This window comes from Mirounga angustirostris, unplaced genomic scaffold (assembly GCF_029215605.1).
Source record: "Mirounga angustirostris isolate CCGP_5_RB_7025 unplaced genomic scaffold, mMirAng1.0.hap1 SCAF_14, whole genome shotgun sequence".
NCBI lineage: Eukaryota > Metazoa > Chordata > Mammalia > Carnivora > Phocidae > Mirounga > Mirounga angustirostris.
The window spans coordinates 11,116,027-11,143,041 of NW_026991722.1; the positions used below are offsets into that span (position 1 = coordinate 11,116,027).

Sequence of the window (27,015 nt, forward strand, 5' to 3'; positions counted from 1 at the left end):
CTATTTTTCATGAGTAGAAGCCACTTGCCTTGGATTGAAGATGAAAGTTTGTAACAACAGTTCTTATGAACTACAGCGAATCTACTCATTTTTAACTTACTTTTGTAGCTATCATTATTGAAAACTCTTGTTAATTCTAACAATACTTCAGTAAATTCTTTTGGAATTTCTAAGCATATAACCTCATTAATGATTATTTTACTGCTTCATTTCAATTTGTTGTATCCTTCTCTCTTATTCCCTTAGTATAAGGTAGATTGCTTTCAATCTAGTTGGACTAATAAAGTATTTTTGAATTTTGAACAGCAATTTAAAGAAAGGATGGATTTGAGAAGCTAGAAATAGGTTGTAAACTTAGGAGCTATTAAAATAGTTTTGGAGTGAGCAATGATAACCAACCTTAGGATAATGCTAAAGAGAACAGAAAAAAACATATAGCCGAGAGCTATTATGGATCAAGGAGGAACAAGAAGCTAGAAATGACTTCAAAGCTTTAAACTTAAAAAAAAAAAAAAAAAAAAGTGTGTGATTTGACTGTGACCAGAATTAACAATTCCCTAAAACTTTAAAAAATAATATTAAGAAATTGAAGAGGGCATCTGGGTGGCTCAGTTGGTTAAGCGACTGCCTTCGGCTCAGGTCATGATCCTGGAGTCCCGGGATCAAGTCCCGCATCGGGCTCCCTGCTCGGCAGGGAGTCTGCTTCTCCCTCTGACCCTCCCCCCTCTCATGCTCTATCTCATTCTCTCTCTCAAATAAATAAATAAAATCTTTAAAAAAAAAAAAAGAAATTGAAGATAAATGTTATTACTGAACTAAATATATCAAATATATATATTTGTGTATGTTTCTTCAATGCTTTATGCTCTCTATGTGAAATGTATGTGTTCAATAAAAATAATTTCAATATATATTTAAATTCTAGAATATGAACAGATTGATTTCAGATGAATCTTAGAAATCTTTGAGCAGCATTGTACCTTATTGCATTCCTTTTATTTTAGACAACAAAACAAAACATTTTGCCAACAGTTGGCCTATCCTAGTTATTAAAACTTTTTTACACAGATTGTCACCAGCTAAGCTAAAATAGCAGCTGTCCACTGGAAATAATTGCAGAAATGTTTTGCCCATTGGCCTGAAATCAAACATATGTTTTCCTGTTAACAACTAAAATATAACTTTCTTTATTGACATGTGTTAATTATAGAGGAGTGTTAATTACAGAGTTATACACCTGGATTGTCAGACTGGCATAAGATACCATTATTTAGAGGGTGGGGATTATCACATATTTTAATTTTTAGCATTTCAAATAGTTGAGAAAGTAAGACTATATTCTACAATAATTTTTTTTTAACTTAACATTTGTCTAAGATCATGTCTATACAAAGCAGAAGGAATAAATAGCTCATTTCCCCCCATATCTAATCAGTGTTGGGAGCTAATTTAAATATACCATGACAGAGTCTTTAGTTCGGATTATAGGGATTTTCTACCTCCTTTGCACTTATATTTAGGGGATTATGATAAGCTTCACAACTTTCCATGCTCTGTATGAATTCTTCAAACACTTCAATTAGTATAAACTGTAAAAAGGAATAATTGATAATGTAGCAAGTCTTCAACATTTTGGTTTCTATTTCTAACTTCGCACTGCTTTCACATATATGGACTGTCTGTCTAGTTTGCTGATAAAGACTTTTAGTTGATTTTAGGGGTTTCATGCCTGGAATAGTCAACAAAGAAACATACTCCTCTCTCCACATAGGTCATTTATTATTTTTTTTAAAGATTTTATTTATTTATTTGACAGAGAGAGTCACAGCGAGAGAGGGAACACAAGCAGGGGGAGTGGCAGAGGGAGAAGCAGGCTCCCCGCCAAGCAGGGAGCCTGATGCGGGGCTCGATCCCAGGACCCAAGGATCATGACCTGAGCCAAAGGCAGACGCTTAACGACTGAGCCACCCAGGCGCCCCTCCACATAGGTCATTTAAAACAGTACATTTGCCAATGTGCCTACTGTCAGTCATAACACAGCAGATAAGGGCTGTGGGATTGCTCATAAGAGACCCGTTGGGGCATGTTTACAAATGTCCTTGAGGATTCTTTATGATTCTGACACCTAAAAATAAACGCAGAGCTTTTCTTCCTAAAGTTAAAATATTAACAATTCCACATGGTCATTTACTTTGTCTAATACGTTCTTCCATCAAAGCAAACATGGATTGTCAGCATGGGCAGTGGTGTTACCTTCACAGAAAATAAAAATAAAGGAAATGTTACCTTCTGTATACTGATGATTCCTTCCTGTGTGTCTTTGTCAACAGAAATCTTGAAAATTCCCAATCCGTCACCATCCACAATTCTGTATTCCATTTCAGCATTAGCTCCTATATCTGCATCAGCTGCTTTGATCCTGGCCACCACGGAGGCCACTGGCAATGACTCTGGGACGTTATACTGGTAAGACCCTGTGAAATTCACATCAAGAAGTGAACAAACTACATGGAAGCTAACCAATAAATACTTAACTATCTGGCTGCTTTGCATCATCTTTGCTTAGTTTGTTTTTATATTTTACTAAAAAAGATGTTAAGGCAATATGAGATGAAGGACAAGTTTCATATAGACTCAAGAAATTTCTTGGTGATAATCTAAAATAATTAATACGTGACAGCAGAAACAGCCTGAGGAAGGCATGATAAGAGTGTCCATTCCTGTATTTCTAGTGGTGAGAAATAAGCAATTTTTAATAATAAAATTTAAAATAATTATACATAAGATCAATATGTAACCATTGAATCTAAATAATTAAAATATAATAATATAAATATTAAAAAATAAAAACAGTATAGCTTAGGTTTCAAGTGGGCAAATACAAGCCTAAATAATTCCGATTACTTATTGTTAGGATGTACATAACAGTGTCTTTTACTCAGAAAGTTTCAGACAACTGGACAAGGACATTGATGAAAGACCACATTAGCCTTGTTTCAGCTCATAAATTTATCAGGAATGAGAGTTATCTCTGTGGGTTGTATGATTTGGGACACAAAGGCACAAGAGCAGACGTGACATTATTTGAACAGAAGGAAAGAAAAGTAAAATAGAAAGAGAAGCTTTTTAACTTTCTTTTGTAAAAATTCCTCTTCACCATCCTGCAAGTCAAGAAAAAAACCAAAAAAACCCAAACAAACAAAACACAGTTTGGAAAGCAGATGACCATGAATCATCCCTTCGAAACTAGAAAACTTCTCAGAACCATTTTTCTCTAATCATCTGTTTTTTCCTGTTTCCTCTACCTATTCCATTCCCTTCAGGTTGTTAAATGTGGTGTACTTTCACTTTCTTATGAAGAGAAAAAGATTCTCTTCGAAGGAACTGAAGGGACCCCATTTTTCAGCTCAGAATTACTATTGTTAGCAATTTTCTACATTTTGTGAACAGTCACTGATTAAAAAAAATAATAATGACAAGATATGCTGATGACTTTTGAGTGACCCCTTTTACAGATCCAGAAGCATCCTTAGTAAAATCCAGAAATTTTAAGGATAGAATATTAACTACATATGGTAGAGAGAATCCCAGTAAAAATGAAAACCCTAATGACATACCCTTGGCTTCCCTCACTTTAATAAGTAGGAGAGTATCTAATATTCGCTAGAAAACCTGTACTGTATCTTATCAAATCATGACAACTGAAATAATGAAAATTCTAAGTATCAATTCTTACCACTCTAGGCTAAAAAAAATAGTTAATTTTATTATGAGCCCAATATAATTACATTATTGTTTTGCTTATTCGACAACCTTCCTCTCCTCTCCCATTATAAGCTATCAAGGGCACGGTAAGGATGAGTTCATTTTTTATGAATGCTAAACTTAGAGTAAACTTTATTTTGTTAGGAAGTATTAAAATGTCTGTTGTATAACAATATCATATAATAATACTACATATTAAAATATGTAAAATAAAAATGAAACATCCAAAGACAGAGTATTTGCAGGAAAACACAGTGACTTTCATGTTTGCAGAGAAAGCTTCTTTGACATTGTTCGCTTCTAAGATCTGTTTTTGTAAGGGAGCTTCATTACTCATGTCTATCAAACAAACATTTTAGAGACATCACAGTCTATACAATTTCCTTATTTTCCTGAGAGTTGTAAAGAAATACCACATACACTTACAAAAGAAAAAAGAAAAACTAAAAGACAGTGAGATGAAATGCTTTTCTATAATCAAGACATTTTTACCTAGAATTCACCCCCCCCCCTTTTCTTGGCTAAGTCAAAAGCCACTTTGGTCATAGAAACTAAATTGAGGGCATGTGGTTTTCTGGTTCTTTGAATTGACTTCTTTAGAAACACCGAATGTTTGCACAAGAAAGAGATGATAGAACTGCTAAAGCAATGTTTAATGTGCATGAAGTGGTAAAAAAAAAAAAGTGTGGAGTAAAAAATGAAAAAGTTTAGTGCTCTTCTATTTTTATCTTTAAAAATGAATCAATACTTTCGGTGTATAGAATGCATGAAATGTATCTGAAGGTTACAATTGGCAACAACCTTGTAATGTACAGAATGTGTACAAAGAATATCTTAGAATGAAAAGATGAATATATAAATAAACTTAATAACTGGTATTAAAAATGTGAACCAAAGAAAAACTGTATTATATTGAAGACAGAAGTAATAAAGATATGATTGCCTCTTTTCATTTTCAATACCCTTATTATTCCACATTTCTGAATTAAGACCATGCCCCTGATAAAACAAAATTGTGGGAGAATGTAGTAAGATAATCACTTGCTAGAGAAGTATTTGGAAAAATTCCTTTTAAAAGACATTTTTATAGACTGGCAAGGAAAGTTAGGGCACTTGCAGCATTTAACAAAATAGCTTACTTCGAGGAAAGCGAGGTGGGTTATCGTTGACATCAGTTAGGGTCACGGTGACTGATGTAGTTCCCGAGAGTCCTCCATTTTGACCAACCATATCCTTTGCCTGAATAACAAGCAAATACTGGTCTTTAGCCTCTCTATCCATGTTTGGAAGGGCGGTCTTGATGACTCCTGTAAAATTTCAAATCCCAGTAAAACGCATCATGAATCATTGCATTTATACTAGTGAAGAACACTGATATAGGTAGCAAGTATTCCTGAGTTGTTGCCTTTTGTTGTTTTATTTTAAATAATCTTACTGCCTATTAAAGACCAAAGGGACATAATAGTTATATACAATATTACAAAACACAGAGAGTGCTGTAACATGGAAAAGCAGAGCTTCTCGATATTGGATAGAGAGGATTGTCTTTCAGTTTTATGAAAATATAGTTTGGAAATACCAACTTATAAATAAATAACATGAATGTGAACGCCTCATCTAAAGTAATGGGCAGTAAACTCTGCAGGTACATGACAATGAAACTCTCCTTTTCTTCTCTTTCACCCTCTCTAACCACGTAATTCCCAGGTGATGTGAAATCAGTATAACCTTTCAGTTATGGTTCCTATTACCTCTCTTTGAGCAAAATGGCTGAAATAGTCTAAAAATTAAAAAATGAGAATGACTTATGTTGAGTAAGAAAAACACCATTTCAAACTATGGCTATGGTTGTGGATTGTGGTTATGATGCAGGATGATCTTATGCTTTATCGAATGATCTGAGATAAAGTACTAAAGATGAGAATGACTACGTCAATATAAATCAGCAACACTGAAAACATTCATGTGTTTTGTTGTTGTTTCTAATCAATTGCATTGAATATTGATCACCCTTAAGGCTTCAGATATATGAGAAATTGATTTCAGAGTTTCATTTTGCTTGATGGGGAAGCTTGACAGAATAATCACTGGTATAGTAAATTAATTATTTTATAACTATTTAATTACTGCCTAAGTATATTAGGCAATAATATTTAATTATGGGATGAAATTTAGTTTAATGTTAAATGAGATATATACCTAACATACTTAGTATATGTACATAGAGGTGATATCAAATAAAAATGTATTTAATATTGATCTATACAGGCCTTGAAACTAGCAATATGAGGTCATCTTTACTAATTAAATATAAAGAGTTCAGAATCCTACTTAATTATTTCTTGCAATTTCATCTTTTCCAACAAAGACTATGTCTTACCTATCCACCTAGGACCATAGCTTGAAAGATGTCTAATCTATTTTATTAAACAGATTCTAATTTTTATGGGGAAGTCAGGATTTAAATCCTCACTGACTCAGACCTGCAGAAGAAAAACTATGGTATTAAGGACTTTTCAGAAGCAAAACAGCAAAACTGGGTTGCCTGATAGAGGATGGTTCTTCAGGAATAAAATAATTGCAAATAACTGTTTAATTTGGGATGAAGGTTCTTTCTTTCCTCATGTTTGGCATAAAAATGTTATATCCTTCCAATTTATAATTTTTTAAAAGCTGACAATTTAAATTGTTTAAAGGCTGATTATTCGATGTACACATGCAATAATGGTGTGCTATGTGTTATATATAAAATGTGTTATATTTTATTTATAGTATAGGTTATATTTCAAAACCAAACACAAGTTTAGGGGAAAGCATACGAGGCCTTCACTATAATTCATAATATTCTACAGTTTGGTAACTGTTCTAGGGGTGGGAAACAGATGAGAAAAGCTTTTCAATAGCATAGGAAAAAATTAAGCAATTTGCTATTGGTTCACAAGATTCCAAGTTAAACAACACTCATCCTGTCTTAAGTAACTATATTTTTGTTTAGTCTGAGTACTAGCTATCAAACACAAACACACCTACACACTTTACACACATCAACAACACGTTAGTATTTTAAGTGTTTAAATTATGCTTCTTTGAGTTAGGACAGTTTTGTTTTGTTTTTATTTTTGTTTTTATTTTTTTTTTAAGATTTTATTTATTTATTTGAGAGAGCGAGAATGAGAGAGAGCACATGAGAGGGGGGAGGGTCAGAGGGAGAAGCAGACTCCCCGCCGAGCAGGGAGCCCGATGCGGGACTTGATCCAGGGACTCCAGGATCATGACCTGAGCCGAAGGCAGTCGCTTATCCAACTGAGCCACCCAGGCGCCCCTTGTTTTGTTTTTAAACATTGACCACTTTTTCCTATCGGGCAGTGTTGCCACAAGCACAGCAAATACAGGGTCAGTTTAAGTAACTCCTTCCCTGAATTCTTTTTTATTTTTTTTTATTATGTTATGTTAATCACCATACATTACATCATTAGTTTTTGATGTAGTGTTCCATGATTCATTGTTTGCGTATAACACCCAGTGCTCCATGCAGAACGTGCCCTCCTTAATACCCTTCCCTGAATTCTTTTGGCCATCTACACACTGCTTATAGTTAATATGTGAAATATCAAGGAAACAAAAATCATTAGAAAGGGTCACATACTAATCTGGTTTGGTGGATCAGTGTCTAACACATATTCTTCTTAGTGTCATAATGATTCCATGTGTATTTCATGTTTGTTCTTCAATACTTCTGTTAACTCTATAATATAATGAGTGCTGATCTCAGTAATAATGCTACTGGGCATAGTCTTTATCTAAGAGTTCTGGGACTCACATCTGTCTTTTTCCTTTCTTTTGTTTCAGATGTTAATCATTCTTTATTTGTAACTCATTTTTTTTAATAAATTGAGGATTGGCTCTCTTGAATATTTGATCATTAAGTGTATCATTAGATGACAAAACATTAATGAATTATGTTCAGAATCATTTCCTATTCATTCGATTTATTTATTTTTTACCTTCTGTGCCTCTCTTATTTTTCCTCCCAATATCAATAGGTACAAGTGAGCTTACATCCTTGCACCTTTATAATGATGGAGAGAGGCCTTAATATTTTAACTAATCAGCAAGGAAAACACGGCAGCCTTATCCTCTCATGGTTTTGCTTGGTGACATTATTTTTTTAGGAAACAACGTTATTAAGAAAGAAGTCTGGTAGTCAAAGTTATTCACTTACTTTTCACACTTCTAATTGTTTCTTTACAAGTGATCCTATAAATAGCACTTTTCCGAAGTAAAAATCATCACAAAGTTTTCAATGTAACCAGGTGGCAAAGGTAATTTCCAAATACCTCAAATATTAAACATATTTTTGACAAGAAGGAATAATTGGGAGAGAAATGAATTTAAATAGGACATTCAAAAATAATAGATTTCCAGTCCCATGACTTTTGTGAGCTCTTTAAGTAAAACTGTCTACATTTGGAAAAGAGTTCTCATGCATTGGATTTGATTTGCACTTTGCTATATATTATGGAGAAACACATGTACAGCGAATTGCTAATGCTACATCTCTGAAGTAGTAAAGGCCAGTTTTGTCTAGCCAGATCCCTACAGTTCTGTTAAATTTTCATGGAAGACAACATTATTTAATTTCAATATCAGCCATTTTAAGCCACTTATGATGAGAAGAATATTTCCTGTAGCTCTTTAGGAAAGAGACTGGCTCAGATTTTAAGCTTCCTGAATAATAATTTTTCTATAGATGTATCATCTGACCCAATAACCCAGAACTTTCCATTTATTTATAATCCGTGGTCACAAAAAGTACTGTGCATATGAAACAAATTCATTATCACTATTGCTCAACAACTCTCTGATTTTTAGTCCGGGAATAAATTTTTAGATGATTCTTTAATTTCCTAACAGCCACTGATGATTTTTTTTAAAGCATATTCTTTTACCATGAAACTTCTTAAGAATGTATATATGTATTAAATGTAACAGATAAGAGCTGGTTCTGAAATCCACCCCAGTTTAAGGAACCAAACAATCACCGAGGCCTGGTATCTACACACTCAGATCTTGGACTGGTCCACATGACCCAGGTAACACAGGGCTACGGGGCTTCATGCCATGTGGATCTGAGACACATTAGATGTACATGGTGAATCCTTCCTATTAGTTTAACTTCTTTCTAAATTTTGCATCTAAGCTGTGTTTATATTTGGTTTGTCTCCCTGTAAGTGAAGCATATAATAGAACCATAAGAAGTCAGAGAAGAACCAATGATAGCAAATATGGAAGCTTCTAGAACACTAAAGTTTCAGAGTTGGCATCAAATGAAGAGTCCCTGAAGAAGGGACTCTTGTAATGTCTGAGAGGACATCCTCAGCAAGCCCGACAGGAGTGAGGGTCCTCCACACCATGAGCCATTCCACAGAATGGAATGCATTTGAAGGGCATATTGGGGGCGGGGGGCTTTGTTATGACAGTATTATTTACATAAAATTATGACGTAACAAGTGGGTATGTAATATATGATGCAGGTACTGTATAGTCACACTTCTTATGTTCAAGAAGGAACTCCTAAATGACAAGCGGTGTTTTATCATTCAATCCATTTTTCAGGGCCAGCTTCATGGCCATGTGACCTGTGAAGGGTCACAGGTCCCATGCTTGGTTTCTTGTTCTGTTGATAAATTCTTAAAATCCTGTTAATTTTAGAAGACAGGGCCTGCATTTCCATTTTGAGCTGCAAATTATGTAGCCAGTCCTGCCATATATCAAATAGACTGAAACACGGGGTCTATCCGCTTGCAGGTTACAGAGTAGATGGACACCTTAGAATAACCAACCACCAGCCTCCCAGCAGTTTGTGGTCATTGTGGAGATAGGTGGTGGGATTCTCCACAGTCCTTTTAATGTTGCCTTATCATGCTTCTAGTGCCATTCTGTTTGCTTATTAGAGCAAACTGTTAGCATTGGCTTTTGCAGCTACTCACATTCTTGTCTTATGGATGAAGAAATAAAGGTGGAAAATACAGTTACCCTCTGGTCACTTCTGCGGTGGGTAGTGATATGTGTGTAATATGTGACTGGAGGTTGTAGCTGTGCTAGGTTCATGATGTATGATTAATAAATGGTAATGGGGATTATTAATATTAGGGGAAAAATCAGAAGTTAAACTTATGGAAATGCATGTAACAGCGATTCCCTGTGCCTGTTTTTACAAAATCTTGACTTAGCATATTTTCAGTATTTTTCCTACCAAAAATTTTACTTTCTTTTTAAAAACTCTTAGATTCAAAGATTAAGAAATTCATGTGATTCCTCACATAGATAAAAATCAGACTTACACCAACTATGAAGACTAAGTCAAACTTGATTCACAGATATCCACGCCCTTAAGGATTGAAAACTTCTCATTTTTATGAAAAAAAAAAAAGGTATTTTTTTGCAAACAATACACTATCCATATTATAAATTAACAGAAGACAAAAATTCCCAGGATATCTCTGCACTAATGACTCTAGAAAGAGAAGTCCCAATGATCACTATAATTACGTATGAAAAACTCTAAACCAAACAAAATTAAACCTCTTCATCTCCTACAATACACAATCCTTGAGATTCTGAAATTAGAATTAATTTGAAATACTAATAATGTGATCCCATGACATAGACTATTGTCCACTTGCTCAATCAGAGACCCTCCCTCCACAGGACTTAAGAAAAAAACGATCATCTTACCACAAAGCTAAAATCTCAAGCCAATCATTAGTACCAGCAAAATATTTAACCCTAGGGATTAGTGCGTGCTATTTCTGGACAGGTTATATAATGCAGGAGTGTATAATTTGTGAGCAAATTGTCAGAAACTTGTCAATGTCTTTGTAGGCTGTAAAGAGTAAATTTATAAGGGAATGGGTGGGTGTTTGAATTTAGGCTTCTCAGATCTCTCATTAAATCAACCACAAGCACACGTTCTACATTCATAGGATTCATATCATAAATCAAATACTTTTGTTTACTTCTCCTTCAATACTTGCTTAATCAGAACTTTGTATTCTCTGTTAGACTTTCCAGGTGGCTTCCAGACTCTACCACTATATTGGTATAAAATATGCAAAGCAATCTCTGTAAAAACTCTAACGGTGAAGTAGGATTGAATTTATTTTTCCGTTCATGCACATTACAACTATCATTTTCAAAACACACTTAAAATATTTATCCTCCACAGTGATTTGAAAATGAATTAATATTACCATTTATATGGAAAACAGCCTAAGTACCATTAAAATAATCATTTAGGGTCACAGGTACTATCCAATAGTCATAAACTTGGCTGTTTGAAGAACAGTTTTCTTCATGATAAAGATAAAATTGTTACAATATGGAGAAATTTTGGATTTCATGGTGAAGAAGACCAGTGGCACAAACCACCCATCTCCACACTCACCCCTCCTCCCTCCACCCAGAGCCAGAAAAGCAGACTAGATAAAATGTTATTTTATGACCATGACAACGGTGCCCCAAATTAGGGTCTTACTTAATGTAAACTATTTCAGCTTAAAAGCAAAACAGAACATCTAGCCAACCAATCACATATTCTACCCAGGCAGTCCGAAAACTCATAAAAAATATGTTTTTTTTCCTTCTAAAATTAAAAAAAAATCACTTAATTTAGTTTTTGATTTAGCAGATCATCATCCTAATTGTTACGTTTAAACTAATTCTCCTGAGTAAACCAGACTCTGAAAGGATAAGCTGAACCTACTACCTATCCTACGGCAGGGCAGGGAGGTTTTTGCTCGAGATTTAAACTTAACTGTGTGTGATTCCTACATGAATTAGTTAAAGAAAGCAAGATAAAAAGAAAACAATGTAAATTGTTTTCTTATATAGTCAGGGCATAGCAGCTGAAATACTTTTTTTTTTTTTTAACACGTAATACTTTAATTTTGGTAGAAATTCTACTAACTGTAATAAAATAGTCTTGGGAGATGCTAATGCCTGTATAAATTATATGCTGTTTACTACCCCAGTCCACATATTGAGAGAAGCACAATGGCAATGTAGTGTCTGTTTCCAGTGCCAACTATATCAAATAAAAATAACAATATTAACTTTGTGCCAAGATATAAATGATGACATTACAAGAAGAGTCACATTTCAACGTTTACCTGTCTTTGGTTCCACTGAGAAGTATGGCTGTCCTTGCAGAATACTGTAGACCACTCGGGCGCTGTTACCATACGTAGGATCATCAGCATCCGTTGCTGTTACTTGTACCACTGAGGTCCCTACGTGCCAATCCAAAAACCAATGCATTTAAAACTTCCAAATGCCACAAAACAGAATGATTCACAAAATGCTGAACATGCTACATTTGTTTTTAATTCTCTTTTTTCAGGTTTCAAGGCATGTGAAAAATTGACGCATTTTTCGTAAAAGACAAACCCAAAATGAAGATAAATGCTAATTAAGCCCTCAGAAAGATTTAAGGGATACAAAAATATGTTAGCAAAAAAAAAATAATAATAAGATTGATGATGCACATTAGGAGGATACTCAGAATTGGAAGGGACTCAAATTTTAGGCATCTCATCCATCAGGGTCAGGTAACAAGTGTTTATCAAGAGCAATCTCTGTAAGTCTCAATTACTGTCCAGAAGGCAGTGTGACAAGTAACAGCGTCTTGACCCAAGTCACTGAGGGGATCTCACTATTATAGCTGAGCAGAGCCAGACAGAAAATGAAATGTCATTAACTGAATAAAGAATATCTGATGGATCCACTTAACTGAATATTAGGGGCATGTTTTCAGGAATAGTTTTAGTTTTCATTTGAGTCTATGAATTGATTTAAAAATAAAAGCATTCAGTGAAAATTTACACCACCACCCCCAAAGGAGAAACAAGTATGGCAACTTTAAAAATTGCATTATTAGTTGTTTTTCTATATTTCATGTGATAGAATGTCCTATGGCTTCTGCATTTATTATGTATTCACTTATTCCACATGGAAAGCGTGTACTGTGATGTGTTCTTTTTATTTCCATTTGAAGCAGAATCTTAAAAATGTTAGCCACATTTACTTAGTTTACATATTTAAGCACATACTATTTTATCATTTATGTCCTATTGATGGGAATGGAACAAGTCTCTTTCTTTTTGTATTCTTCTAAGGTTTTAATTTGTTTCTAATAATTTATTGAAAATATTTTTAATCAAATATCTCATCAATATATTTCTAAAGAGATTTCCCTAAGCCCTTTAAATAAGTCATTAATGTCCATCTTGTTACAAATCTATTGTCTTTTCAACACAATGATTTTCCTTACCAATCCCATTTTCTTTAAAAGTGGGTGCATGTTATGAAGCTATGTATAGAGCACTGTTTTTTAAATTCTGATTTTTTTTTTTTAATTTGACAGAGTTAGTTGATTGTGCCCTGCAGATGCCTGGTAGGACCAAACAGCAAATAATGCATATTAAAAATATTTTTAAAAATTAAATTTTGATTACTTTTAAATATTAAAATTAATGGCATTGATATTCTCTATTTTCTCCACAATGCACCATCTTTACAGAAATATTTACTCTGGTGACATGCTGAAGTATTGATTTCCTACTTCATTTGAAAAGGAAAGTGCCTTAAAATAATCAAAACTACTTTAGAAAATTTGGTTGTATACAATTTTTTCTAAAGTGTCCACTAAGAAATTTACTTCATATATACATATACATACACACACACACAACACATATATTTTTAAAAAACTTTAAATTGTCCCTGCTTATCTATGCTCTTCTGGAAATGAATGAACTATCCTAAGGGTTTATTAGTGTGTTTTCAATCTTGAGGTTAGCATCCAATGAAAAACACAGCCCTGAATATTAAACACTGAATGCTTTTGTTGTATATGCCGTACTACTTAGTGGCCCTTATAACTATTTGGGTAGAATTAAACCCTTTGATAAACTCCAACTCACTATAGATCCACATAACATATTTAATGTAGTCATCCATTGATAGTAGTTCAAATTTCGATATTATTCCAGAATTAATTCTCAATTAATGTGAATTAAATCCTGAAGGCACTTGAAAATCATTTCTAAAAAGCTCTGAACCTGTTGGAATCAATCAAATAACTAATATAACTTGCATGTGTGCATAATAATCATGCTGTTTGATATCAGAGCAGTACAATCGAAACCAAAACTACAGTGTGCATTATTTAGCCTCTAAAAGAACAAAGTTCACATTAATCCAATTTGCATGGTTACATTGTGTGTAGCAAAAGAAAACCATAGCAAACCAATGCAGAATGCCCAACATGCCCACATGAAAATGATGGAGTTGAGCTGAATCGCTCAAACACACCTCAAAGCTTCCTGTTTTTCTAAACATTACTACTTTGGGGAGAACCTTCTCTTTTCTCTAAAACCTGCAAATCTTGCGGCTGCTGTCTCCCTAGTTGTTGTTCTTGTTGTTAAGCAACAGCAAGCAGCACTGAAGATGAGGGCAGTATTGAGAAAGTGTGAATAAGCCTGTTTGGTCAAAGAAATGCTCACTTAGAAGCTAACTACAGTGTGGTTCTGAATTTATCTGGACCACAAGCATCGAATCTTCTGGTTCATTTTCTGCTTCTTTTTTCTTCAGCGGCTAGAGCAAGGGTGCCCTAATTAATTTTCACTCTCCCGTCTGCTAGAAATTTAGGGTCACCAAACTGTGGTTCCCCAAAAGGGCACACATAATACACATCTTTGCAATTCCACTTCCTAACACAGTCGATCTGTGGGCTGAATGCTGGAATGAATGAAGTGACCTTTATTTAATATAAAACAAATCATGTTGGGTAAAATGTTCACCTGTTAAAATACAAATTCAATTATTACTTTAAATAACTGTCTTACTTCAGGACTAAAAGTGACAGGAAATAAATATATAAATCAACTGGTCTATTTAAGCCCCATATTTCTTTTATTGTTTTGTAAGATCATCTAAAATTGCATGCTGGCTGAAAATTCTTCCAAAGGTATGTGAATCAATTGTTTAAAACTGAGTTTTTATCATTTGATAGAAATAAAGTATATACTGGAAGTACTTTACTTTCTATTTTTCCAGTAATGGGGCAATGTGAAAAGCCCTCTGAATAAAACAGTCTTCATGATTCTTTTATATACGTCAAGCTGAGTATCACTTTGCCATTATCAATCCAATATAAATTTTCATGCATCTAAGTTTCTGGAGATATTACAAAAAGATTAGTGGTGGCATATGGAGGGACATTTGTGGGTTCAAGCCTACTCTACAAGCAAACAGACCCACTGATCCAAACATTAGATGGGCTGCCTGATACCTTGGCCCCAGAAAGATTCTTAGAAGAGTGAGTCATTAATACTAATCAGGAGAAAGAAAAGATTACCACAGGCCAATGTCTGCAAGGATTTTCTTTTTTAACTTCTTAGGGATAGTTTTAATCTTTTTTTTTTTAATTAAAAGACATGAGTAATGTACTAAAGACACTGAGATCCCTGTGGAAAAGGAAAATTTTCCTAATTTTCCACAGAAATAAAATAACTATTTGAATAATTAGATTTGGACACTGGATCTTAAGGCATCTCAAACTTCCCCCTCATCCTCACTAGAAATTGCCTTACCAAAACTAATGTGATTTTTTTTCACTACTTATGATGATCTCCTTTTAAATACAGACCTCCTGAAATCAAACCCTACCAAAGCAGCATGTTCTTTACTTACCCACAGGAGACATTTCGGGGACTCCCGCCGTGTATGGGCCATCCAAGAATTTGGGTTCGTTGTCATTGATATCCTGAATCTTGATGACAAACTCGGACTCAGGCTCCACAGGCTTGTTGGTGAGCCTGTCCAGGGCCTGGGCTCGGAGCGTGTAGTAGGCCTGCTCCTCCCGATCCAGCCTCTTGGTAGCATGAATATCCCCAGTGTTCTCATCAATAATGAAAATGGAACTTGCCCCTTCGCCTGACAAGATGTATTTGATGGAACCATCTCCTTTATCAACATCAGAGTGAAGCTGGTGAAAAATTCATGTGAGATGAGATTAACTTACAAGAGAGTCAGCGATATGGAGATATGTAAAAATAATTCTTATGTCAGGCAGCAATATATGAAATCTTATTGTTCTTGGAAAGATAAGCTGATGCTTATTGTGCACAGCAGAAAGGCTATTAGAATGTGTCAGCTTGCACTCGTGAGCAAGACAATTTCATTTCTTCCTGTAAACAGTCTCATTTCCAAAGGTATTTCCTATCATTCCCAAAGTTAGAAACTTGTGGTGGTGTTAATTTTTATTTGGTCTGTCCTTGCCAGTTTTAGCCATCTTCTTTGAACAGAGCATTCAGTAATCATGTATAATCGGTTGATTTGATCTTATTCCAAGCAAAGGGACTTGCTATAGAACATTTGCAAATTTAGATCTAATGAAGTATTTAATATGCTTAGAACTCCCGCATTCTTTAAGGACACCCTTCCCTCCCACGCCCTTTCATGATTAACAAGTATGGATGGATGTCCAGTCACTAAATCCGCCTCCAGATCTTGTTCTGTATTTTAAAATTTGAAGCCGAGAAAAATTACACTGCTCTCTGAAGTAGGAATTTTAAATCAGTATGTGCCTGAGACTTCAACTCAAACCTTTCTTGAAATACCAAGAACTGCATTAGATTTGCATGATTAACCCCAGCAATCGGCAGCAGGGCCAGCACCTACTGATTTGCATTTTGTATCTGGAACTGTCCCTGCTGTATGTCAGAACATTATGTTGAACAGAGGAACCTAAGGAAACTCAGACATAATTACACATTTTCCTGAACTTCATAACCTGAAAAACACAGGACTCAATCTGCCGTCTCCACAATCTTTCATCCCCGATAACCACCATCATCTGGACTTCGAGTAAGACGAATGCAAAAACCCAATTTACCAAATAATAAAGGCTCTTCACTGTCCTACAGAACTAGGTTTGCATTCTTTAAAAGACGAGGTGCTACAAACAGAAAATATGGGCAACAACTTGGGGAGGGGTGACTGTAGAACGTTTTCTTCCTTCTGTGGTAGGTGTGGAGGGTACCGCTCTTTACACCGAGGTTTCTGTAAGCGGTTCTTCCCCCACACTGTAACAGCTGTGTGTATACTCTGCTCTAGAATACTTAAGGACCTGATTTCTCCTCTAGTTTCTATAGGGCTCAGTAATACAAAAAATTAACTACCGGCATGAGTTATAATTTAGATTTGTTCAGTGTGGAATTATCTAGTGGATCACTGTACCGCATGTTGACCCACCCATCTGGAAAGGTTGCATTCTTGAAATAAGGTGAATTGCCTAATTTTCTTAAGTCACTGTCAGGGTGACTGCTGCATCTATATCTCCCTCGAAGAAGAAAGCAAGCTGAAAATCACTATAGTTTGGATTACTTGAGTGATTCCTCTATGTCAGGCACTATTCTTGATATTCTCTATATAGTAACTCATTTCATGCTCACATTGAATGAATTCATTATCCCTACTAACAGATCAGGAAACTAAGGTAAAGAAAGGCTGAGTGCCTCGCCTGAGGTCACATGCCCAGTGCTTTGTGGCTGCATCAGGATAATGAAAAACAGGGGCTGCTGGAAAGCTCGATCTCCACTGCCTGCAATAAGACCCTGCCTCTGGAGGGAGACATCTGTGCTCCGGTGAGGTGGGGACATTAAAAGCTGCAGCAGAGGACAATTCAGAGAAAGAAGAGTGCATGCAGCTCCACCCTTGATCACCCCCAAGTCTTAAAGAAGCTCGGTGCTTTGAGTGGTTTCCAACACCTTTTATGACTTGACAGAAGGGTCCTTTCTTGGCATTACAGAACAGCAAAACACCCTACCACCTTCAACAACACAGAGCAAAAAACTTCACTCCTGAGACAAGTGCAGATTATGGACGAAAACAAGCTGTTTCATGCCGCTGACACCTCAAGTACCCCCACCCCTCCACACACTTCTCATGGCTACACTCCTCACCCCTCCTCACCCCATCCATGCCTCTCAGCGTTAGAAGAGTCTACACGCTACCACTGGACCTTGGTGTGAAATATTAGAGGGCAATCCAATGACCACAGAAATACTTAAGTGACATACAGGTTGTGTCTTTAATCAAAGGCTTGCTAGGTCTCTAAGTCTCATTAGGGACTACCATTTTTAGAACCAGCCCTTACGATTCATTTAACTAATTCCTGTCAACTAATTGCTGTTTCCATCCCATGGTGGTGATACAATGCTCCTGTAGTATCCAGGTAAGGGAGAGAGGACATATTCCTTTTCAATACACGACACACATTCAATCCTGAGCTGATCTTCAGTGGTATTGTTAACTGATCTCCATCACTGACAGCATAAGAGCTCAAAGGAAGAAAAGGTTCATATTGCTTGTTTCTCCAATCATTTGAAGATCCTCTGTCTCTGGAGCCCTAAACTTCATCATCCTTCCCATCACTGACACTTTTCTACCAGCTAGGACCATCACTACGCTTGTAATCACTGCCAGAATTCACAAGCAGAAAATTGCTTTGAGTGTCCTTGCAAGGTTAGTGTAAGCATCTGTATTTAAAAGTGGATGACCACCTTTGAGATGCTAAGATGGATACCTAATTATCAAATGCATTCAGACATTTAATCTGAGACTACGTGTACTAATACTCTAATCTTAATAGGCAGAGTGAAACCCATGCTGTTAACGAAAAACTATTATACTTCTCTGCTTAGAAAAAAATGCTCAGCAAAGAAAAACTTGCAAGTGCAGAACTACTTAATAGCGACCTTCAGAAAAACACGTCTGTGTAGGTACACACACACACACACACACACAGGTACACACCATCTTTGTGAATGACTATGAGAGAGCAGAGAAGCACTATTCTCCACAGTGAGAACTTCTGTGCAGTAAAAATAAACAAACATTCTATGGTCCCACCATATGGCAAATGAATAAACAATAAATGAAATACACAATTGAAAACAAATATTTGTACTCTTATTTTGGGCAGAGTAGAACTTATGATGCTATGTCTATTTCATTCACAAATACCCTTGTAAATGTGGTCTTGTGATTCACCTAAACCATAACAGCAACAAAACCTTGATTCATTAATCACCATACAAAACTCACCTTTACTGCATGGATTCCTAAATCCTCTTCAAAGTATTTGTTGTGACTCCAAAGTAAATGTTTACATTATTATTATTATTATTATTATTATTATTATTATTATTATTATTATTATTTTGTAAATAAACCCAAACAGTGAGGAGCACACACATACCTCTTAGCTGGGTCTAGCTGAAGACAAAAGAATCAGTAGAGAAGGAGATTCAATCCTTATGTGTTTCCCTCCATGTCACTATGACAGCACTGTCTATGGTAACAGTGTAAGGAAATGTCACACTGTTAGAATCTTCATCAGCTACACAGGCCAAAAATGTAAAGCACCCTTTACATGCCCCTAAAATGTAGTATGTTTATTTTTTTTAAGATTTTATTTATTTGACAGAGAGCACAAGCAAGGGGGAGGCCACAGAGGGAGAGGGAGAAGCAGGCTCCCCACTGAGCAGGGAGCCCAACATGGGGCTTGACATGGGGCTCGATCCCGGGACCCTGAGATAATGACCCGAGCCAAAAGCAGACACCAGGCACCCCTGTAGTTTGCCATTGATAGAGCCATTGACGATGGCTCTATCATCCCCTGCTTGACAGAATACCTACTCATTACCTCTAATAGAGCAACTCTTTCTTTTCAGTCTTTCAGCAAGAACCTGAATTTGGAATCTTAAAATCTTTCACTAGAGCTATTATAAAACTCTCCAGTTATTCTCCATTTTCTGTCAGAAATTATCCCCCTAAAATGCACATTGAATTTTATCATACCTCATCAATTACTTTTAATTGCTCCCCATGGTCTAGGGATTTACCCCAAATTCTAAGCATGGGGCTCCATGTAGCCCTACGCTAGCTCTTTAGTCTCTCTTTTCCATCACGTCTCAGAAGGCACTCCATGCTCCAGGCACATTGGATGGGGACCACACTGCCTGAACACAGCACGCTGCACCATCCTTTTCAACACAAGTCCTTCATCATCTTGCCTACCAACTGACATCCAGCTCAGCTTAATGCAAGCTCCCTTGTACTGAAGTCTTAACAATCTTCCTATCCCCCCCCCCATGGCATGCTGTTTGCATTTCTCTGTTAAGATGCATTTAATTCTGCTTTATATTGAAAATCTGGCTTAGTTGTTTTCATCCATCCCTTTAACTTCTAAACTCTTTATGAGCCGGGTTCTTTTTATATCACCATATTCCACATGCTCAATAAATAGTTCACTGTCTTAAATTTGGTAAATTTTAATCCACTTTGTAAAATAGTAGTGCTTGTTTTCCTTCAATTTCTATCCTTTTAAGTTTTAATAGCATCCAGCAAAAAGACAACAAACTAAATAAAAAACATCCCTTATCTCTGGATTGTTCTCCGTAATCCTCTGGCCTGCCTAGACAGAGCTCAGATACCTCATTTTGAATGTCCATGGTAACATTTGGCTCATTATTCTAAACTTGCACATTTACACATCTGGGTTCCCCAGGAGACAGAACCCTATAGGGGCAGACATGCTTTCTTATTCCTGTTTCCTAAGTTTTATGTAGTAGTACGTACACACACACACACACACACACACGTGCTGGTAGAGGGTTTTATAGACCTTTGGAAGAAGGTCTATGATGGAAGAATTTCAATGTCCTTGATTAACTTTTTAAATCTACTATTTAGTTTTTAGTTTAAGATTATAAAGACCAAAACTAAAAACAGATCAATGCACTGCAGTTCTGACAATTTTCTCACATCTACTTAATCAACTAGGGCCTGATACGAACTACCTGGTCTAGTACTGTCAATCTATCTGCTTAAAGAAGAGTCTGAATATGGTGAATAAATCTGTTTAGCAAAGACCTAAGCTAAGAAAAAAATCAAGTCAATATGTTGATCAACTTTTCTTCCCTCTGTCAACATCTGAAATTCTGCTTGTTATTTGATCGTACTGATGACCTTGTCTTTTAGTCACCTCCTCTGCAAAATGGGAGTAAAAAATACCTGTACTGGGATTTCATTGAACAATTGTGACAACTACTTGAGGTGATATAGAACACAATTCATTAAGGTAAAGCACTATAATATCAGGATTGTACTTTGTAATGTAACATACTGAATTTTCATGTGACAAAAAAATGGAGTAAATCTAGACATAAGATGAAGCTATTTGGAAAGAGATAAGGTATATCATGAAAGCATTGACACTAAAAAATAAAACTAAAGTCAACAAAGGTCTCTGTGATCCTCACTGATCTACAGATGGTGAAGATGGAAATAGAGTTTATATTCAACTTTCCTTGTAATGAACATTTGAATAAGAAAAATGCAAAAATCATTATTACAAAAATAAAAAAGTTCATACTACTAGTACTACATCTGTGTACAAAAATGGAATAATGATGGCTGAGCAGCATGTTAATCAATCTGAGAATGATTTATATTGAATATTAGCAAAGGATTTCTAAGGTGACTTTCCTACCATTGGCTTATTATTACAGATTCCCGATTTTTTAAAGTTTAAAAATACACTACAGATGGCTCGAACTCATGTGATTTACTAAATTTCCCAAGGTTAAAACTGTAAGTATAGAGGGCAGATTTAAACAGTAACTGGTAGAAATATAACCACTTGTATATACACATTCCATGCAAGTTTTCTTTTCTCATTATGCTTTTTAATAGATATTTTCCACATGCCACTGGATACCATGTAATTACCAAGTTGTTGAAGAAATATTATAGATGAAAACAAGTGTATGAGTCATTTCTTTCTGGTTGAAGTATTTCTAATTTATAATTATCATTGTGGTCCAGGGTAATGGAACACAATTTACTTGTGAGGCATCTCTGATGAAGATGCATGGTTTACAAAGTAAAGGTATTAATTATGACACATAGAGTGATACAGGAAAGGGATGCCATCCAGGACGTGCTTAGGTAAGGTTAAAACTGTCAAAATAAGGTCTCATTTCTTTATTTTTTTTTAGGCAACAATAGGTAAAAAGGAGGAACTATTCAGATTCAGATTTTGATTTTTTTTTTCCCCTCAGAAAAAGTTCCCACTAATTCAGTGGCAATGAACATGCATTCTAGGGTCTTAGTTCACTTACTTAGTAGTTGAGAGATACAATTGCTAGGTCACCAGGGCAAAGGAGCCAGAAGTATGGCTCCTGAATCTCCACTCTGCCCTTTATTGTGATGCCTTGATCACCCTTAAATCACAGTTCATTCACCTGCTATACATCAGCATCCATAAAGGTGTATACAGTTGTCCTTGCATGTTGAAGTGAGGATAAAATAAAGTAATGCATTTGGAAGCATTTTGTAAAGTGTAACTTTCTATCCATATTTATAAGTTCACCTATAGGGGCACAATAAATTATCTGCATCCCTTGTGGGGGAGAATCTTGCTTTTATTTGCAATGTTTCTACATTTATGCCTATGGCGTGGTTACTCAGAACTTCACACTAAGAGCTGCATCTTTGTCATCAGGGACCCAGTGATAACATCTCAGAAAAGCATTCTCTGTTCTACACAGCTACACGTGCCTCCCTAAAGAAATCTCCACAGTGCTCATCTCATCCTCTCTCTGATTGCTGTCTCCAGGCCACATCCAGAACTTTCAAACAATTTAGGAAATCTGCCTTGAGTCAAATTGTAACTGATCAAAACTTCTCCTGATCCAAACTCCTCCTCGTCCAACTCCTCCTCATCCAATGTAATTGTGAGCACATCATGTTCTCTACTTCAGGGCTCCCCCGTAGTACCTTGCTCACTTAGTTCTGAACTCCAAGTAGTCAACCACAAGCAGATAAAAAGCAAAGCCCTGGAAATATCAAGCTTTGGGGGGGCTAATTTTCAATCTTGCTTTTTTTAAATGGGGGCCGGTTGAGCAGAAAATGTTACAGGAAGCTAACGCAGTACTCAACATGGGGTCCAAGGACTGGGTGCCATCTGTCCAAATCGAGGTAAGTACAGAAAATTGAGAGGAAAAGCTTTAGCAATTTTCATAGTCATTTTATAGAGTAATTTAACGTCTGTCGAGCCCAACAATAATGGAAAAAATGAGAACTGAATTTTCTAGGTAATTCATTTTTAATATAGTTACAAAATTATTAGGAGGTTATAAAAAAGTATGTTCTATGTTCTTTAAAAACCAGTAAGTTTGCAAATAAACAAGAAAAACTTGGCTCTTCACTGCAGATGAGTTGAGAAGCACTGGGCAGTGGATAAAACCTATGTGAAAGCTCTTTTGAATGCTTCTAGGCAATAATCAGTCCAACACTCTTTTCCTGTCCTCACATTAGGCAAAACATGAGGTTACTAACTACCAGGGAGGCACAGGACAATTGAAGAGGCTATCTTTAAGACATGCACAGATATTCTGTACAAGGCATTTTCAAGAAGGCATTCAGGTCCATGTTGCAGAGGGTAATAGCAGAGCAGGTTTGCCAAGTACTTCCTGAAGTCATTTGCATTGTATTGCCTTGTGCATTCAAAAATACAAACAATAATGGTTAATAGAAATATAATTCTGGAGTCTACGTTTGGGGGAGAAAACATCGATGCTTGTATAATTTAAAGAGAATCACTGTGTATGATCTTATCAATTCTGCTACAAGGATTCCTTAAGTCCAGTGTGACTTGTTAGAGGCCAATGCATGGACAAAGATACCAGATATGGAGAAGCACAGAATTTCAGAGATTACATGGAAGTAGGAGGGTGAACAGAGAAAAGGAGCTAGTCCAAGAGGAGAACAGACAGTAACTGGTCATTCTTACGCTTACTAATAAGATCTTAGTAAGGGGGGCTGCTGGTTAAACTTTAAAATCACAGTAAGTATACACATTATTTGTAATTTGTGATAACTATTTGGTAAACTTGTTTTCAAATACTGTCACTGAGTATTTAATGTTTGTCTAGCTAATCCTTTCTGGCATCTTTATAAAAATCACAAGTATCTCTTTAGTTGTTATTAAAAGTACCAGGTGAGAAATAGCACTTTAGGGGCACCTGAGTGGCTCAGTCAGTTAAGCATGTGCCTTCGGGATCGAATCCTGTGTCAGGCTCCCTGCTCAGTGGGGAGCCTGCTTCTCCCTCTCTCTCTGCCTGCTGCTCTGCCTACTTGTGCTCTCTGTCAAATAAATAAATAAATTCTTAAAAAAAGAGAGAGAGAAATAGCACTTCAGCTATTAAGCCCGAACTAAAGGGATACAATTGACATCACCCTTGTGCGCAAGCTGGACTGTCCTGGAAAAACAGATCAGATCAGGTCTGTTCCTGTCTCCATCTAGAAACTCAACATGTGGGGCGCCTGGGTGGGCTCAGTCATTAAGCGTCTGCCTTCGGCTCAGGTCATGATCCCAGGGTCCTGGGATCAAGCCCCGCATCGGGCTCCCTGCTCAGAGGGAAGCCTGCTTCTCCCTCTCCCACTCACCCTGCTTGTGTTCCCTTTCTTGCTGTGTCTCTCTGTCAAATAAATAAATAAAATCTAAAAAAAAAAAAAAAAAGAAACTCAACATATATTAATCATCTATTAAAAGAGAGTACGGAGTATATTTCCTCTGGGCCAGGTGGATGAGTGTGTATGAATGAAGACAAGAGAGGCAGGGTGGCGAGGGGTAACTTAAAGCCTGGAGCCAAACAGTGCCCATTTTCATGAGCTCACGGAGAGAAAGCCTGTCAACGCAGCAGGCTGTCAGTGGACCAGGTTGAACAAACAACTAATTCTGATGACCATAAAAAAAGCACCCATGGAATGCCAAGAAATCATCTGACAGGAAAATCAAACCGATTTCAGAGGTTCAGGGAAGTGCTTTTAAAAGAAATGATATTTAAGTTGAGACAAGAACCTATTACTAAGAAACCATCTGACAATGAAGGGCAGAACTTGATTTCCAGGAAGGCACTTGATTCCTTTTAGGAATCTTCAGGCTGAGTAATACACAGGATCCACTAATTTATAATAGAGAATACTTTTTGCATGTAATGTAAAAAAGAAGCTTTATAGTGTAAATATATCAAAATCTATATTCTGTAAACATCTGTTTAATTAAAAATTTTTAAAAGACTACAGAACAATTCACTGATCTTAACCTACTGTTTGGCTACTGAAGTTATTATTTATTGAAGTTCAGAATGTAGATTTCCTGCATCAACATTACCTGAGACGTTGGTTAAAAATGCCGATTTCTGGGCTCAGTCTGAAGTACAAAGAATCAGAATCTCTTTGTGTTGGAACCAGGAATATGAATTTTCAGCCAGCATCCCAAATGGAAAATTCTGGTCTAACAAATATAACCAGTCACATACAAACCTCTTCAGACCAATAATGTCATGGCTTTAAATTGTTCCTCACTGTCAATTAATTTGTATCTATAATTTATTTTATATAAGATTACTGAATAAAATTTTCTGTGTTAATTTGTTTATATATTTTACTCAAAAGGGAACTGCCCCTTTTCTACCCAAAGTTATAAGGGAAAAGTAAACAGTATAAATTTCTGTATCCATCATATACCCTGTGATATTTATTATATTATCAAGATGCAGAAATGATCTTGGGCTCTGGGAATCCCTCTGGGTTCAGAAAGACAAACTAAGATTAACAGAATGTCCTGCTTATATTTTACATGTTTACCTTGGTTGGAATCAGACATTCTGGTGGTATACTGTATTTTTTCTTAAAGATATACTTCATGTCTGCTCAAAAAAATTAATAGTTTCGACTACTGTATGTTTATTATTAAAACGTTGGATATATTAGAGCAAACACAAAAACTGATAGTAGAAAGAAAATATGTATGATCTCAATTAAACCTCAGAGGTTATTCCTCTAGGCATCTGTAAGTGTGGCACTTTCACCCACCCCACTTTCACCCTAAGGGCTGAAACACTTCCTCAACTTCTGGAGGTTCTGGAATCCTCTGGCTCTCAGCCCATTTCCACTTGCTTTATGAAATGCTGTGTACTAGAGAGAAAGGCCTCATCTAATGCTATGGAGCTTCCTTGGTTAGGTAGAGTATACAAAACCAGGAAACAAAGGGGCAGAGTGGGCATGTCCATGTTATCCCTCCCTTCACTTGCCCCACTTGTGGACTGTGTGCCTCCCATTCCTAGAGCAGGGTGATTGCACCAGGTTCATGCTCTCTCCTTGTCTCTGAACTCCCAGCACCAAGGGACCACCCTCCCTGTAGGTGTAATTGGCCTTGCTCACCAGCAGGAGGAGGGCTTCTCCCACATAATGGGGAAGAATAGGTTTCGCATCTGGGTCACCCAAGAGACTTGGATGTCTCTTGATACACCCTTGCTCCATTTTGATGGTAAACGGGCAAGTGCAAGACCTCAGCCTGAGACAGGTTAGGTGGTTAGAGGAAACAGGGTGAGTATCAGTTATAATCTGAAAATCAGGCTCAACAATAGGGGCTGCAATTCCTCCTCCTAACTTCCCTGTAAATTCCTCCAAGAAAAGAGGGTAACATGTTTCCATAGGAGCTGCTCTCCAAATGGATTACATGAAGTGAAGGGATATTAGTGGGGCGGGCTCTAGGGGATGTCAAGGCAGCCTCTCAGGTCAACTCCTTTCTCCAACCAGTGAAACACTGGAAGTGTTGGTGGCTGACATTTCTAAGTCTTTCCCCCAAATTTTCACCTTTGAGACATTTACAAATTTGGCAAGTTGCAAAACTACCAACAAGAGCCACTTTGCCAAAGGTAATACTTCTTTCCTGGGGGCACCTCACATCCAATCTAGCTGATGGGGGGCTTTAAATCTCCTTCTTCTCCCCTAATTCAGGGAAACTGTGAAGAACCTTTCCAGCTCCACAGCTCCCCAAAGCTTAGCCATGTTCTAGGTTGCAACTGATCACATGTTCAACACTTGCATCTGCCTGATCCTACTTCCCTCCCTGCCTCCCAAGCATTAATTCCAAGAATGCACTGCAATTAATACCCTCCAGGCAAATCCCTGTCTCAGAGTCTGTTTCTGTGGACCTGACCTACAGCATGCACACAGGTAAGGAGCTCAGTAACTAATGAGTGGCAGAGCTTGGCTCTCTGCGGACATCTGTCCTCACGTATACCACGCGGTCTCCTACAGAGACCTAGG

The 27,015-nt window shown here is 36.5% G+C and overlaps 1 protein-coding gene across 2 annotated transcripts in view; it reads right to left on the reverse strand.

Annotated features, from left to right (window-relative positions):
• Window positions 1–27,015, reverse strand: part of CDH7 (cadherin 7) — a 116,099-nt gene that overhangs the window by 57,571 nt on the left and 31,513 nt on the right. The window contains exons 2-5 of one of the 2 annotated variants that reach the window (XM_045886307.3): window positions 15,520–15,814; window positions 11,937–12,056; window positions 4,905–5,072; window positions 2,287–2,474 (exon numbers count right to left, since the gene is read on the reverse strand). In XM_045886307.3, the coding sequence (XP_045742263.1) occupies window positions 2,287–2,474; window positions 4,905–5,072; window positions 11,937–12,056; window positions 15,520–15,814 (771 nt within the window). The remainder of the gene's footprint in view (window positions 1–2,286; window positions 2,475–4,904; window positions 5,073–11,936; window positions 12,057–15,519; window positions 15,815–27,015) is intronic. The other variant, XM_045886308.3, reaches the window with a different exon arrangement.